The sequence below is a fragment of the Alosa pseudoharengus genome, unplaced genomic scaffold (genome assembly GCF_046254945.1).
Source record: "Alosa pseudoharengus isolate Yale_2024_CS ecotype anadromous, Long Island Sound unplaced genomic scaffold, YU_APseudo_1.1 YU_APseudo_1.1_scf_5, whole genome shotgun sequence".
Taxonomy (NCBI): domain Eukaryota; kingdom Metazoa; phylum Chordata; class Actinopteri; order Clupeiformes; family Clupeidae; genus Alosa; species Alosa pseudoharengus.
In genome coordinates, this window is record NW_027468837.1 from 39,601,782 (window position 1) to 39,616,167 (window position 14,386).

Sequence of the window (14,386 nt, forward strand, 5' to 3'; positions counted from 1 at the left end):
TAATAACAGAAGAGGTTAGAATGATTTTCAATCCACCATATTTTAGCTAACTATTATATGAATATATGACCTGTGTATGGTCTATTGAATGTGTTTAAGTAGTGTGTACTTCATCATTGCCACACACCCATGAGTCACATTATTTATCCTATTAGTCTCACATATTCATGTACATATTTATTTATTTATTTATTTAAGTGCATATGTTGTACAAGATGGACCTGAACCTCTGATTTTGGTTTAGTGTTATCATGTATATTGAGAAGCAATGCACACAGGCTGTCACTGGATTAGGGAATCTGGATTAGCAGAAGGATTATTCATAATTTACCTAAATGCACTGCAATAAGGACACCTAATATGATTTAGTGCCTAAAGCAACATGATATAACAGGTTTGCTTTTGCAGGCAGCCACTTTTGAAGGCATCACCTTCAGATTCATTTTGATGGCAAATGGCATAATGGTCATGCTGTGTAAGGACAAATAACGACACCTGTCAATCGCACTAAACGTCCAGGCTATGTTCTGTGGTCCTGGATGGAACACCCTGTGCAAATGTAAGAAAAGATGACAGCTGGCTTTCTAGCAAGCTTTTATTAGTGCCATCTAGGGTGCTGGTGGTGTTTGCAAGGTTTTTGCGTACTTTAGGTTGTTTTTAGACCAAAAAACACAATGCTGCTTCTACAAGGAACTCCATAACCAAGTATGTACACACACATAGACTTAGACTAGGTATGTTTTATTCATGACTGAATGTATGCTCAGGAATGTGCTATCCCAGTGGCAGTCCATATTTACTCTGGTCTGACGCACATGGAGGCAGAGTGTTGCTCAGAGCTCATTACCAGGGCTGGTGCTGGTTAGTATTCCGGAGGGATTCTTCCCCTCAGGCTGGGGCAATTAGCCCCTGACACACTGAGTTTATCTGCAGCATTATTAATGTGTCCGGCATGCAGCTCCAGTGCCGGCTACTTTTACCACTCTGTTATCAAAGCCTGCGCTCTCACATAGGCACAGAGCAGCAGAGTGGACACTGCTTGTGTTCTTATGGGGAGCAGGGAGCAGTCTGGGATGTTAAATTAGTTTGCCATAGTTGTTTTTTTATAAGGCAATAGTCTTTTTGCATTGTGTGTGTGTGTGTGTGTGTGCGTACATACACACGAAAACACACACACACACACACACACACACACACACACAATTCAGGTCACACAGTCATGTGTGAATGCACGTCCTCCTGTAGGAGCCGCAAAGAGCACTGAGCAAACAAAGTCCAAGTTTATTTCATAGCCACTGCACAGTCCACCGCACGCCCTGGAGACCGCTAAGCAGAGTCCAGCAGAGTCCAGCAGAGCCCTGTCCTACCAAGCCACAGCTCCACAGCTCCACAGCTCCACAGCCCTCCTGGGGCATCACAGCTCCACAGCTCCTAGATTCTCTCTGGCAGAACCGCAGGCCTGGCCTGGGATTGTTCTGGGTTACTGCCACAATCTCTCCAGTGAATCAGCACTTCCACCCCCTTTACTCACACGTACACAGCTACACACACACACACACACACTCATTCATACATACACACACACACACACATTCATACACACACGCACTCATTCATACAGTACATACACACACACACACACACACACACACACACACACATTTATACACACACGCACACACACACACACACACACACACATTCATACACACACGCACACACACACACACACATATACATGTACACACGCAAGCAAACACGCAAGCAAACACACAATGTAGAAAACCACTGTTCACAATCGTCCAGACAACTTCCCTAAAGTGAACATAAAAGCAGAAGTAATACACTTTGTTTTCACTTCTGAAAAACAATCATCTCTCTCACTGGCTATTTTTACGAGCTCTCCCATCAGCCCCTTCATCTCATCATCTCTCTCTCTCTCTCTCTCTCTCTCTCTCTCTCTCTCTCTCTCTCTCTCTCTCTCTCTCTCTCTCTCTCTCTCTCTCTCTCTCTCTCTTAGCCTCTCTCTCTCTCCATTCCTTCCTCCTCCGCGTCCAGTTTTCCCCTTCCCCTGCGAGCCGCTGTCGGGCGTGCGTAGCGCTGAAACACTGCTCGCGTTGTTAACTGCCCTCCGCGGGACGTGGCCGCCCGCTCCACCAAGCGCCTGCACTGCCCAGCGGCCCGACAGGGTGGGGGGTTATGAAAGACGAGCATTATGGCCTCCTCTATGTCATTGTCTCTCCATGGGGGTGGGGGGTGGGGATGGGGGGTGGAGGAGACACAGCAAGTAAACGAGGGAATAAGGGGGGGTGGAGGAGACACAGCAAGTGAACGAGGGAATAAGGGGAGGTGGAGGAGACACAGCAAGTGAACGAGGGAATAAGGGGGGGTGGAGGAGACACAGCAAGTGAACGAGGGAATAAGGGGGGGTGGAGGAGACACAGCAAGTGAACGAGGGAATAAGGGGGGGTGGAGGAGACACAGCAAGTGAACGAGGGAATAAGGGGGGGTGGAGGAGACACAGCAAGTAAACGAGGGAATAAGGGGGGGTGGAGGAGACACAGCAAGTAAACGAGGGAATAAGGGGGGGGGTGTGGAGGAGACACAGCAAGTAAACGAGGGAATAAGGGGGGTGGAGGAGACACAGCAAGTGAACGAGGGAATAAGGGGGGGGGTGTGGAGGAGAGACAGCAAGTGAACGAGGGAATAAGGGGAGGAAGAAGAGATTACAGAGAATAAAGAGGAACACAGATAGAGGATGTGGGTGTTTTGAGTTCTGGTGTGTGTGTGTGTGGAACTGACGAATGGAAAGAGTGTGTTTGGGGGGGGGGGTCTTGATTTAGAGATGCTAGCAGAGGCATATGAAACCTGGGCGAGCATTTTTTTGTAAATGTGTCATAAATTGAGGCCTGTTATGGGTCAGCCAGGCACACAAGCGAAGCCTTTCCATTATGCATCTGTAATTACCTCTCAGATTAGTTTACTAGCACGGCTTTAAAGGCATGTTTGAAACCCAGGACACCGCAATAATCATTTGCACTCAGCAGTCATTAACCTTTGTTGTAAAACCCTCTCAGCTTTTAATGTGATTCTGTGCTGCTTTCTCTTGAACTGTGAGTTCCTGTTATCCACACAGAGTTCTGACTTTTTTTCTGTTTTTCTGAAGCATTTACATATCCTTTTCTCTGAATGCGTCTGGTTCTGACCTGATTACACATCCTGCTCTCTCACACACATCTGATTCATGCAGCTTTCTCTATGTCACTTTCAAATTGCCCTTACTCACCTAGTGAATGCTCAGACTGTGCTTCTGTATGTGTGAGAGAGAGTGTGTGTGAGAGAGAGAGAGAGAGAGAGAGAGAGAGGGAGAGAGAGAGAGAGAGAGCTTGTGTATTTTAATGTGCTGTTTGTGTGTGTGTATCTGTGTGTGTGTGAGAGAGAGAGAGAACGAGCATGTGCTTGTGTATTTTAAAGTGCTGTTCCTGTGTGTGTTGAGTGCCTTTGTACATGTGTGGTTAAGTGTGTGTGTGTAAGTGTGTGTGTGTAAGTGACTGTGTGTGTGTGTGTGTGTGTGAGGCTGCGTTGCTTGGGTGACAGAGAGGAAGAGATGAAGTGGTGAACAGTAGCGTGCAGGGCTTTGACCACTACAGGAAGAAGTCAGGCTGCTTGTTCACGCTCGGTCCCCTTAACGTTACCCAAATCAGCACACCACCTCACATGAAGCCCTTTACACACACACACACACACACACACACACACACACACACACACATACACACTCTCACGTCCTGTGCTGCATGGCAGAGTGAGTAGGCTTACACACACACACACACACTATATATAAAAACATATTTGACAAACCCACCCAGGCATGAGTGCGTGCGTGCACACACACACACACACACACACATATACATACACACAAACCAGACAAACACAAAGAAATGGAAAGACACACACACACACGCACACACACACACACACACTCACACTGAGTGGAGTTGAGAGAGGGCCGCGACTCCATTGTTTTGTTTTCTTTTTACATGAGCGTCCCCCTCTGCCCTGTGCCCTGTGCCCTGTGCTGCCCCCTGCCCTGTGCTGCCCCCTCTGCCCTGTGCTGCCCCCTCTGCCCTGTGCTGCGCTCGTGCCCCTCTGCCCTGTGCTGCCCTCTGCCCTGTGCTGCCCCCTGCCCTGTGCTGCCCTCTGCCCTGTGCTGCCCCCTGCCCTGTGCTGCCCCCTCTGCCCTGTGCTGCCCTGTGCCCTGTGCTGCCCCCTGCCCTGTGCTGCCCCCCCTGCCCTGTGCTGCCCCCTGCCCTGTGCTGCCCCCTCTGCCCTGTGCTGCGCTCGTGCCCCTCTGCCCTGTGCTGCCCCCCCTGCCCTGTGCTGCCCCCTGCCCTGTGCTGCCCCCTCTGCCCTGTGCTGCCCCCTCTGCCCTGTGCTGCCCTCTCTGCCCTGTGCTGCCCTGTGCTGCGCTCGTGCCAGACCCAGCTGTCGTTTACGCCCAGGCCGCTCTTGACCCCATGGGCACGCTGTGATTACGTGGCTCCAAAAAGACCTGATCAGCTCCCAGATTAGAGGAGAAGGGTGGAGTGTGTGTGTGTGTGTGTGTGTGGAGGGGGGGGGGGCATGCTGGGAAAATCTCTCCACCCTCTACTCACGCCCTGCTGCCTGGAAAATGCGATTTAGTTTTTCCATTTTTTAGCAATTGTTTGGTTTGTGTGTATGTGTGCGTGTGTGTGTGTGCGCGTGCGTGCGTGTACATGTCTGGGTGGGTTTACAAAATACCCATCTGTGTTGATGTAGAGTATATAGGTTGTGTGTGTGTATGTATGTGTTTCCATTTTTTCGTGTTTGGCTGGTTTTTGTGTGTGTGTGCATTGCAAGCATGCCTGGGTGGGTTTGTCGAATATATTTTTATAGTGTGTGTGTGTGTGTGTGTGTAAGCCCACTCCCCTTCATTTCCTCTTTCTGTCAGTATAAAGGTCTGTGGCATTAGTTGTGACGGACAGTGGTCAGTGCTCCTGTGCCTCTCTGTGTCCATGCTGCCGCAGCCCTGCTGTGTGTGTGTGTGTGTGTATGTGTGTGCGTGTGTATGTGTGTGTGTGTGTGCTTCTGTCCATGCTGCCGCAGCGCTGCTGTGCCGATAGCCGGTGTGAAGTTTTAATGGCCACTGAAGTGCTCAGCTGTCGGAGTCCGATTCGGGTCAACGCTAAAACAACAACAACAAGCAGGTGTGCTGGGTCAACGCTAAAACATATCCAAGCAGGTGTGCTGGGATGCGGATATTGAAGGATGTTGTTTTTCAGTGGTAGGACGCTGGTGTTGTTGTTTACTTGTTGAGTGTACTGAAGCTAAAACGTTATTGGCATCCGTATGAATGTGCTCTGTCTGTCTGTCTGTCTCAGTGCTGCATAGATAACTATGAGGAGATGGTGAAGATCTTGCTGGACCGTGGGGCGAACGTGAACGCCCAGGATAATGAGCTGTGGACGCCGCTACACGCTGCCGCCACCTGTGGTCACGCCGGCCTGGTCAAGATCCTCATCCAACAGTAAGCACTTATCTGTGTGTGTGTGTGTGTGTGTGTGTGTGTGGCCACGCCGGCCTGGTCAAGATCCACATCCAACAGTAAGCACTTGTGTGTGTGTGTGTGTGTGTCTGTGTGCATTTTGCACGCATTTTGCATTTTCTTGTAGTCCAAGTCAGTGGCTAATCTCCGCTGTCTTGCTAAGGCCTTGCCCACTTCCTTTGCTTGCAGCGGAGCGGACCTGCTAGCCGTCAACTCCGACGGCAACATGCCCTACGACCTGTGCGAGGACGACCCTACCCTAGACATCATCGAGACCGCCATGGCCAACCGAGGTGAGATGCCCGCTCCCTCAGTTTAGCACCTCATTGTCTCCATAGCAACAGCAGCTACCCCCCCCCCCACACACACACACACACACACACACACAGCCTCACTCCCAATGCCTGTGCTCTTTTGATTGATGGCAAGAGCCTTTGAAAAGAGCAGAAGCGCTATCTCTGCTGTGACTGTGTCTGTCGCCGCTAGCGGGATACCTGCACACAGCCAATGAAAGCACTATCCCAGTGTGTGTGAGGAGAGGAGAGGAGGAGAGGAGGAGAGGAGAGGAGAGGAGGAGAGGAGGAGAGGGAGGAGAGGAGGGGAGGAGAGGGAGGAGAGGAGGAGAGGAGGGGAGGAGGGGAGGAGAGGAGGGGAGGAGAGGAGGAGAGGAGAGGAGAGGAGGAGAGGGAGGAGAGGAGAGGAGGAGAGGAGAGGAGGGGAGGAGAGGAGAGGGAGGAGAGGAGAGGGAGGAGAGGAGAGAAGGGGAGGAGAGGAGGATAGGAGAGGAGGGGAGGAGAGGAGAGGGAGGAGAGGAGGAGAGGGGAGGAGGGGAGGAGGGGAGAGGAGGGGAGGAGAGGAGAGGAGAAGAGGAGGGGAGGAGAGGGAGGAGAGGAGGAGAGGAGAGGAGGGGAGAGGAGGAGAGAAGAGGAGGAGAGGAGAGGAGAGGGGATCTAGGGAGGCTAACTGGGCTTAGGGGCCCCAGAGAGAGGAGAGGAGAGAGGGATGAAGGAAGGTGGGAATGATGGAGTGTTAGGGGCTCAGAGATGAGTAAGCAGGTGAGTGGAGCCGCGAGATTAAGATAATTAGCACATCCAGGGCGGCTTCACGCCTCTCGCTTTGAAATGTCTTCAGGAGCTGAAGTCACAGGTGGGGGAGTGTGGGATTGGATATTCATGCTCAGGCGTGCTTGCTAATAAATTCACGTGTGTGTACACACACGGATCAGCAGGTAGAGATATAGGGCTGTATTTTGGGTCACCAGTGCATGGCGTAATACTCGTTATTCACCAGCGGAAAGTTGAATTCGGTATTTTCCACGTTTATTTTTTAAGCATTGCGCCCAGGGGTGTGGCAATTAACAACCTAGGGAGGGGACTCGCGCATCGTCTAAAAATCGCTATCATACACCACCTAAACCTGGTCAGAAGTTAATGGCGAGTTGTTCATATGCTATTTTAAGAGCGCATGTCAACAGTCATATTGGCAGGTGCACGCACCATCCTTCTATCATTCATGAACGCACACCAGCGCACGTCCATGCAAAGCATTACAAATTGCACGATTACAATGGTAAACATAATTAGAATAAAGATATTACGAAATACTGTACATCTCATGATGAGTAGTTATTCACCATCATTTGCAAATTGGTAATGACGGTTAAAAGTGATTAGGGGAGAGGCGAGAGACACGTATGGAGCACAGCTGAAGACGCACTGTCACGAGATATAAGCAACTCCTCTGCAGGATAAATGTTGTTTTATTCAGTCATTTGAGCAACATTAGGGTAAGTGTTGCTTTTTCCAGCCTATGTTTTCGATGGTAACCCATTGTCAGTCAATAGTGAAAGTAACTGCATATAACTGTCTTGTCGTTGACTGACTCCTTGGTGAAGTTAGTTTCACTTTGCCAATGAGTTCAAATAGACGAGTGCATATGCGTGAGGGCTATGCTAGGTTTTAGTAAAGCATGGTTTAAGAATGACTATTCCATACGGTCTCGCAAGCAGCCTCCTTCAAATCCGCCGTTGAATGCCAAAATACCGATGCATTTATTTGACATATCGCGCGTTGCGCCGTTAAAGGGAATGACAGATGTCATTCTCATTGGTTTAAAATGATGTTACGCCCCAAACACACCAATATGACTGATTAAAAGACCTAGGAACACCTTGTTACGCCATGCGCTCCACTTTTGAGAAAGAAACCCCTCCCAATGTGAACTGGACATCCTACTAAATTTGAATAGACTTTTGACGAGTGACGATGCACTTTAGAATGTCATGATAGGGCCCATAGACACACACACACACACACACACACATGCACACATACACACACTCAATCATCCAGGCAGTGCAATTTAGAATTTAGAGCAGGAAATCCAAGTCTGGGCTGCAGGAAGTGAGCGGGGCACGGGTGAGCTGGCTTGGTCAGCGGCCCGGTGGACTTAACTAACTGACCCCAAATTTGGCTGCGAGGCGCGTGGGGGAGGAAGAGGATCACTGAGCTTAAGGCGGCACGGCAGGAGTGTCCACTGTCTAGAGGCCTGTCTGGCCACAGCGAGAAAGTGATCACTCAGTCATGCTTCTAATTTTACGCTGTATGCTGTTAATTTTTTTTTTTAACCTATTCACGTTTGTTCCATTTGGAATAAAACATGCACCATTATAATCTGCTGTGGGATTTTCTTTCTGTAATGTTAGTAAATGTCACCCTCACATTATCCTGCTTGGCACAGGTTGTGTATATTTGAGCTATACTCTTGATTTTTCAAGATAAGTCATAAGTTCATTTTTCAATTGCTCTGCTTACTTCTGGTTGTGCCAGACTGCTTGGCTTGGTATTTCTGGCCTCCCCTGACATGCCCTGTGGGCTCATGAGGGGGCACCATCTTTGGGCACGGCGGCAGGTGAGCCCTGTGATGTTGACTGACAGCTGTACTGTTTGATTTGCGTCCGTTTGACAGGCATCACCCAGGAGATGATCAATGAGACACGGGCGTCTGTGGAGAGGAGGATGCTGGGAGACATCCAGAGTCTTCTGCGAGATGGCGAGGATGTGAACCAGCACGACTCCCAGGGAGCAACACTGGTAGGCAGAAAAGGGACAGTCGTACACACACACACACACACACACACACCATCATATTTATTAATATCAGCTGGTATGGCCCAGGCCCTGGTTGGCTCAGCAGCTCTCCCAATGTGATTAAACACATTTGATAGCACAATTTCCTGCTCTGCGGGACTTGAGCTACATTAAAATGCTCCTCTAATGAGGATTTGCTGCAGTGGAAAACACAAACATTGAAAACACATTGGATTAGAGCCAGGAAACACGCATTGTAATGCCCTGCCCCCAAAATAACCGCATTAAGCTTTGAACTGAAGACTGAGCAGAGATGAAGTCATTAGAAATGTTCACTTCATGCTCTCCACCTAGACAGCTTGTTGTGGGCAAATCTCCACTCCACTCACAGATGTACAACATGGCAGAAGGAGGCCGCTTGTTGACCTTTGGTGAAGATGTAGAATCTATTCCACTGAAATACCTGACCCAGTGGCCTGTACCACAGGCTTTTAAAACAAAGCTCCAAGGCATCTTAAGCTTTAAGATTTAAAAAATATGTAATGTTCCTCTTCGAAATAATTAAACATGCATATTAAATAATTTTTATGACTGGGAGTTCTTCAGAGCAGTGTTATATTACATTGCAAATACTGAAGATATGTTAAAATGTTGTTAGTTTAATTGTACTTCAGTTTCATACTATTTTCCAGATTCAATATGCCCATGTAATGTACACATGCTTACTTACCTATTTTACATTTAAACCAGCACTAAGGAGTTTTTGGTTGAACCCTAACAACCTACCTAGAAACCCTAGCAACCTACCTAAAATGTGTAACCCTAGCAACCTACCTAAAATGTGTGATAAAAGCTTGTCAGCATGCTAACTGGTGTCTTGGTGATATAGTCAGCGATGTCATCCTGTGAAAACTTGTCATCCTGTTCATGTAGCCTTATCAGCTAATGGGACCAGCATGGGCCTGCATTTGTTTGGTCTATGCTTGGCATTTCCAGGGTATCGGTTGTAGGAGATGTAAGTTCAGCGTGCTCGGTAGCATTCAAAGAAGTACTGTATGTCCATCATGAACAGAAGGCTACCCACCCCCTTCAAGTCTCCAGCAGCTTTGAAATTCTACAAGGCGAATATAAGGATGACTTCATTTTCACCGTGGAGTCATGGATCTACTCTGTATATCGTGTGTATGAGACACCATGGGAGCAGAGCATGCATGCATCTCTGGATCACGGTTAGGCATTTCGGCCAAACCAAAGTGAGGACCATTATGAAATGTGTGCACTAATGGTCGATTTTGTTCCTCACTTATTCACTTTACACTTAACGCTAACACTTTCCCACTCTGTTCTTCAACCCAGAGATTAGTATTATCTAATTTGCTGCCCATCAGTATTTAGAGTGGAGCTGGCCTGCACCATTAAAACAAAGAGGCCTTTGCGGGTTCCTTTAATCGGCAGTTGACCCCACGCTGAGAAGCCTGGGCCTAAACCCATTAATGGTGTGAAGTACAATGCCACCAGTGCAAGAACGCTTCTTGTGAAAGTTTCCTCCTAATCTTAAACAGGCTGTGTGACTTGGCCCAGGACACGGAGGGCTTTAGGTGACGACCTCGCTCTAACCCCAGCGTTGACCCCTGGGCAGGTAGATGGAGGGAAGGGGGGGGGGGGGCTGAGTGGATGATCCCAGCTTGACGGAGTGGTGATGGTCCCTGCCGTGACTGGTGATTATCTACGGCAGCACAGCGTGACTTAGTGGCCACGCCATGTTATGAATGACCTGGGCCGGACACCAAACCATGTTTGCAGAAAATGACTAATGTGGGTGCCAGTAGACATTTTTAGGTCCAAATTGTGAGGAAAATTATTATTTGTACTACTGTAGTCGTGAATTATTATTTCCACTGATTTGTGGCATTGTGCTGGTCCTGTTGGTGGGGGGGTGGTGTCCTGAGTGAACATGTCCAGGTACGCAACACAAGCACTAGAGTGGCCAAGGCCTGTGGGTCTCTGGATTGGCTCTGGGCAGCCGTGTCCCGTGTCCAGACTGTTGGAACCCTGTGTGTGGGTCAGCACGTCCACCTCATCTGTGCCCTCCGCTCGTTCCCCAGCTCCACATCGCGGCGGCCAATGGCTACGTCCAGGCCGCAGAGCTGCTTCTGGAGGGCAGCGCGCGGACTGACCAGCGGGACTCTGACGGTTGGCAGCCGCTTCACGCCGCGGCCTGCTGGGGCCAGGTAAGAAGACCAGACACACACCATGTGGACGGACTAACAATACCACTGAACATGGCATGGGTACGTATGTAGCATATTATAACACGTGCTAGATTTAAGCAATATTAGAACAGCGTCGCGCTAACCCCCATTAGTTGTTCTAAAATCACTGGAACCTACGGACTGGAGTTTTACAAGTTTAACAACAGCATCAAGCCAATCCTAATCAAGGACTGGAACTGTCTGTTTAGAAACAAGACAAGAACACATTGCTGATGCAGTAGAACTGAGATTCACTCTCCTGTTCTCTCACAACACAACATGTTCATTCAGATCTGCACTCAAGTCCAGTGGCTCTACTTTTTTAACACACAAGAACATAATCCGCTCTCTCAGCACTTTCTCTCTCTACATATTTTTTCCTCACACACACACACACACACACACACACACACACACACACACACACACACACACACACACACACACACACACACACACACACACACACACACACACACACACACACACACACACACACACACACACACACACACACACACACACACACACACACACACACACACACACACACACACACACACACACACACACACACACACACACACACACACACACACACACACACACACACAAACCAAAATGCATGCGTTGCACTGCGTACTGCCTTCATCAGGCTGAGTAGTTACTGAGTGGGGATGATTAGGAGGAGGCACACAGGCGGCATTGATCAGCCTTGGCCCGCGTGCAGTGCTGGTCATGCAGACTTGAGCTGCCCTTCAACACGGCCTCTCCTTTTCATCTGCAGATGCAGGTGGCAGAGCTGCTCGTGTCTCATGGTGCCAGCCTCAATGCCAGGACCTACCTAGATGAAACGCCCATAGGTAAATTACTATCTCTGAGTCACTCTATTCCACTGGATATTGTTATTCTTGTGAATGTCATGGGGAAGTATAAGTGCATTCATTGTTTTGGTTTATTTTATCTCTCTCTCTCACTCACACACACACACACTCTCACACACACACTCACACACACACACACACACACACCCTTTCTGTCTGACCGTAGACTTGTGTGAGGACGAGGAGTTCAGGGCTGTTCTGCTGGATCTGAAGCACAAGCACGACATCATTATGAAGTCCCAGCTGAAGCACAAGACCTCCCTGTGCAGGCGGACGTCTAGTGCAGGCAGCCGTGGGTATGTACTGCCATCTGCTGGTCGGGTCTCATAATGGCATACCAGGCTCGGATAACATAATGTGGCCCCTAGTGGTAAAGCTGAGCGACTACAGTGCTGCTTCCATAACCATGTAATACATTCAGAACATTCCTGTTTCAACCAAAACTGTGGCTTTTTTTTCTGCCAACATGATTATTCAGGATAACCTTTTTGGCAGGATGGGTCAGTTTCAAACTTAGCCCTTTTATGACCTTTGATGGCTTGAATCCAGTCCATTCTTCATTTAGCACTTATGACCTTTTTAAGTCTATAATTTAATTCTTGTTCGTGTGAGCCTCGCATTTACTGCTGGAAGACATTTTTTATGTGATGACTTGCAGTGTAACTGCCAAGTCATAAGTTTCTCTGGTGAATAAGCGCTGCCCTCCTGTGGTGAAAAACTTGAACTGCAGCTGTAGGTCAGTGCTGGGAGTAAATGGGGAAAGCCGATACTCCATAGAGCTGCAATACTGCAGTCACTTAATCCCTAGTTATATTAGTGCACAAGTCCCATACTGTCTCATTTTTATCTTTGTGAAACAATGCACAATGTATGTATATGTAGGTACACTGTGGATTTTTTTTTTAAATGTAATTTATATAGTATATTTAGTATTTAGTTTTGTTAGTTTTTCTTATCTTCTATCTATCTATCTATCTATCTATCTAATAATTTGCCAAGCCTCTCCATAGATGTAGTAAGTGTCTCTGTTGGTTGAGAGGGAACCAATGAGCAGCTCTGGACAAATCTCATCCTGTATATTTCTGTGTGTGTGTGAGCAGGAAAGTGGTGAGGAGGGCCAGTCTGTCCGACAGGCATAACCTGTGCCGCAAGGAGTACGAGACGGAGGCCATTGTGTGGAGAGGAGGCCGCGAGGAGGAGTCCGATCAGGAGCACAGCCGCTCAGTGAGTGCTGGACTGTACCATTATATGTATATGTGTGGGGATGCAATATTCAGTGTGAAAGCAAATCATGAAATTCCTCTGTGCACAATATGAGAGAAACTTTCAAGGACTCTTCCCATGGTGCACCAGGAGTCTTGCTGAATCTGTTTTCTTCTCCCCAGGCCAAGTGCAGACCTCAGAGGGTCGTGCAGGACGAGGTCAAGCAGAACGGCTGCATCTCCACCACCACCTCCACGCCAGCCCACCCTCCGTCCAACGGCGAGCCTCCGACCGGCCCGGACCCCCCCCGGCCCGCAGCCGCGTCAGTGTCGTCCTCGTCCTCGCCCGCCGAGGAGCCCTGGCCCTCACGGGAGCGCGCCCAGACGCTGTCCGAGCTCAAGAAGCAGCGGGCGGCCGCCAAGCTCCTCAACCACCCGCTGCTCAACGGCCATCTTGGCAACGGCTCGGCCGGCTCGCTGGACAGCTCGCTCTGCGGCGGCGGTGGTGGCGGCAGCCCCAAGGACTCCCGCATGCCCCTGGTGTCGTCCAACGGCAGCGCCGTCTACTTCACGCCGGCCAGTGGTGACCCGCCGCTCCTCAAGTTCAAGCAGCCCGTCGAGGAGGAGCAGATCAAAGGCAACAGCTGCTGCTGCATCTCGTAAGGTGTGGGAGGCCTTGTGAGTGTGTTTGCGTGTGTGTGTGTGTGGGTCACACTACAAGTGGAAAAGAACGGAGTGAAGCAGCAGCAGCAGTGCACTGTGCAGAGGGTCGGTCAGACAGACAGACGCCAGAGAGGAGGAAAGCCATGCCCCCCCCCCCCTGTCCTCTAGTTCCACCATCCTGTGGGTTCTCAGTGTTGGAGGCCCCCCCCCCCCCCCCCGTCCTCTAGTTCCACCATCCTGTGGGTTCTCAGTGTTGGAGGCCCCCCCCCCCCCCCAGTAGGAACATGGACAAGCCTTCCGGAGCATGGAGAAGACCAGAATGTAGGAAGGAAGGAGGGAATGAAAGAAAGAGAGTGAAATGAAGAAAGGGTTGGGGAAGAGGAGATCCTGAACTGAAGTGAAGTGAAGTGAGACACTCTGATGCTCACTGGCCTCACGAGGACGCAAGGCCGGCCACACGTGGAGCCTCACACAGCCCTTTCCCCGGAGCGAGTCAGGTCACGTGAAGGAGACTTTTGCACATCCTACCAGAAGGGAAGGTCTTGTCCTTTTGTGGTCCATCCCCATGCATATCGTTATTGTGTTTGCCAACTTTGAAACCATATTACATATGGTTGTTTATCCAGTAGCATATTCTACATATCGCAAGACAAGTTGTATGAGGGATGTTATTCCACAAAGCAGGACTTCTGAACAGTGGGCAGGACAGTGGTCAATGGGGTTGAGA

The 14,386-nt window shown here is 49.5% G+C and overlaps 1 protein-coding gene across 2 annotated transcripts in view; it reads left to right on the plus strand.

The window, feature by feature from the left end:
- The window catches only part of ppp1r16b (protein phosphatase 1, regulatory subunit 16B), a 58,944-nt gene extending 45,081 nt beyond the window's left edge, over nucleotides 1–13,863 (plus strand). The window contains exons 4-11 of one of the 2 annotated variants that reach the window (XM_076268136.1): nucleotides 5,406–5,551; nucleotides 5,759–5,862; nucleotides 8,537–8,661; nucleotides 10,764–10,949; nucleotides 11,698–11,773; nucleotides 11,961–12,090; nucleotides 12,895–13,018; nucleotides 13,180–13,863. In XM_076268136.1, the coding sequence (XP_076124251.1) occupies nucleotides 5,406–5,551; nucleotides 5,759–5,862; nucleotides 8,537–8,661; nucleotides 10,764–10,949; nucleotides 11,698–11,773; nucleotides 11,961–12,090; nucleotides 12,895–13,018; nucleotides 13,180–13,659 (1,371 nt within the window). In that variant the 3' untranslated portion in view covers nucleotides 13,660–13,863. The remainder of the gene's footprint in view (nucleotides 1–5,405; nucleotides 5,552–5,758; nucleotides 5,863–8,536; nucleotides 8,662–10,763; nucleotides 10,950–11,697; nucleotides 11,774–11,960; nucleotides 12,091–12,894; nucleotides 13,019–13,179) is intronic. The other variant, XM_076268137.1, reaches the window with a different exon arrangement.
- Nucleotides 13,864–14,386: the final 523 nt, after the last annotated feature.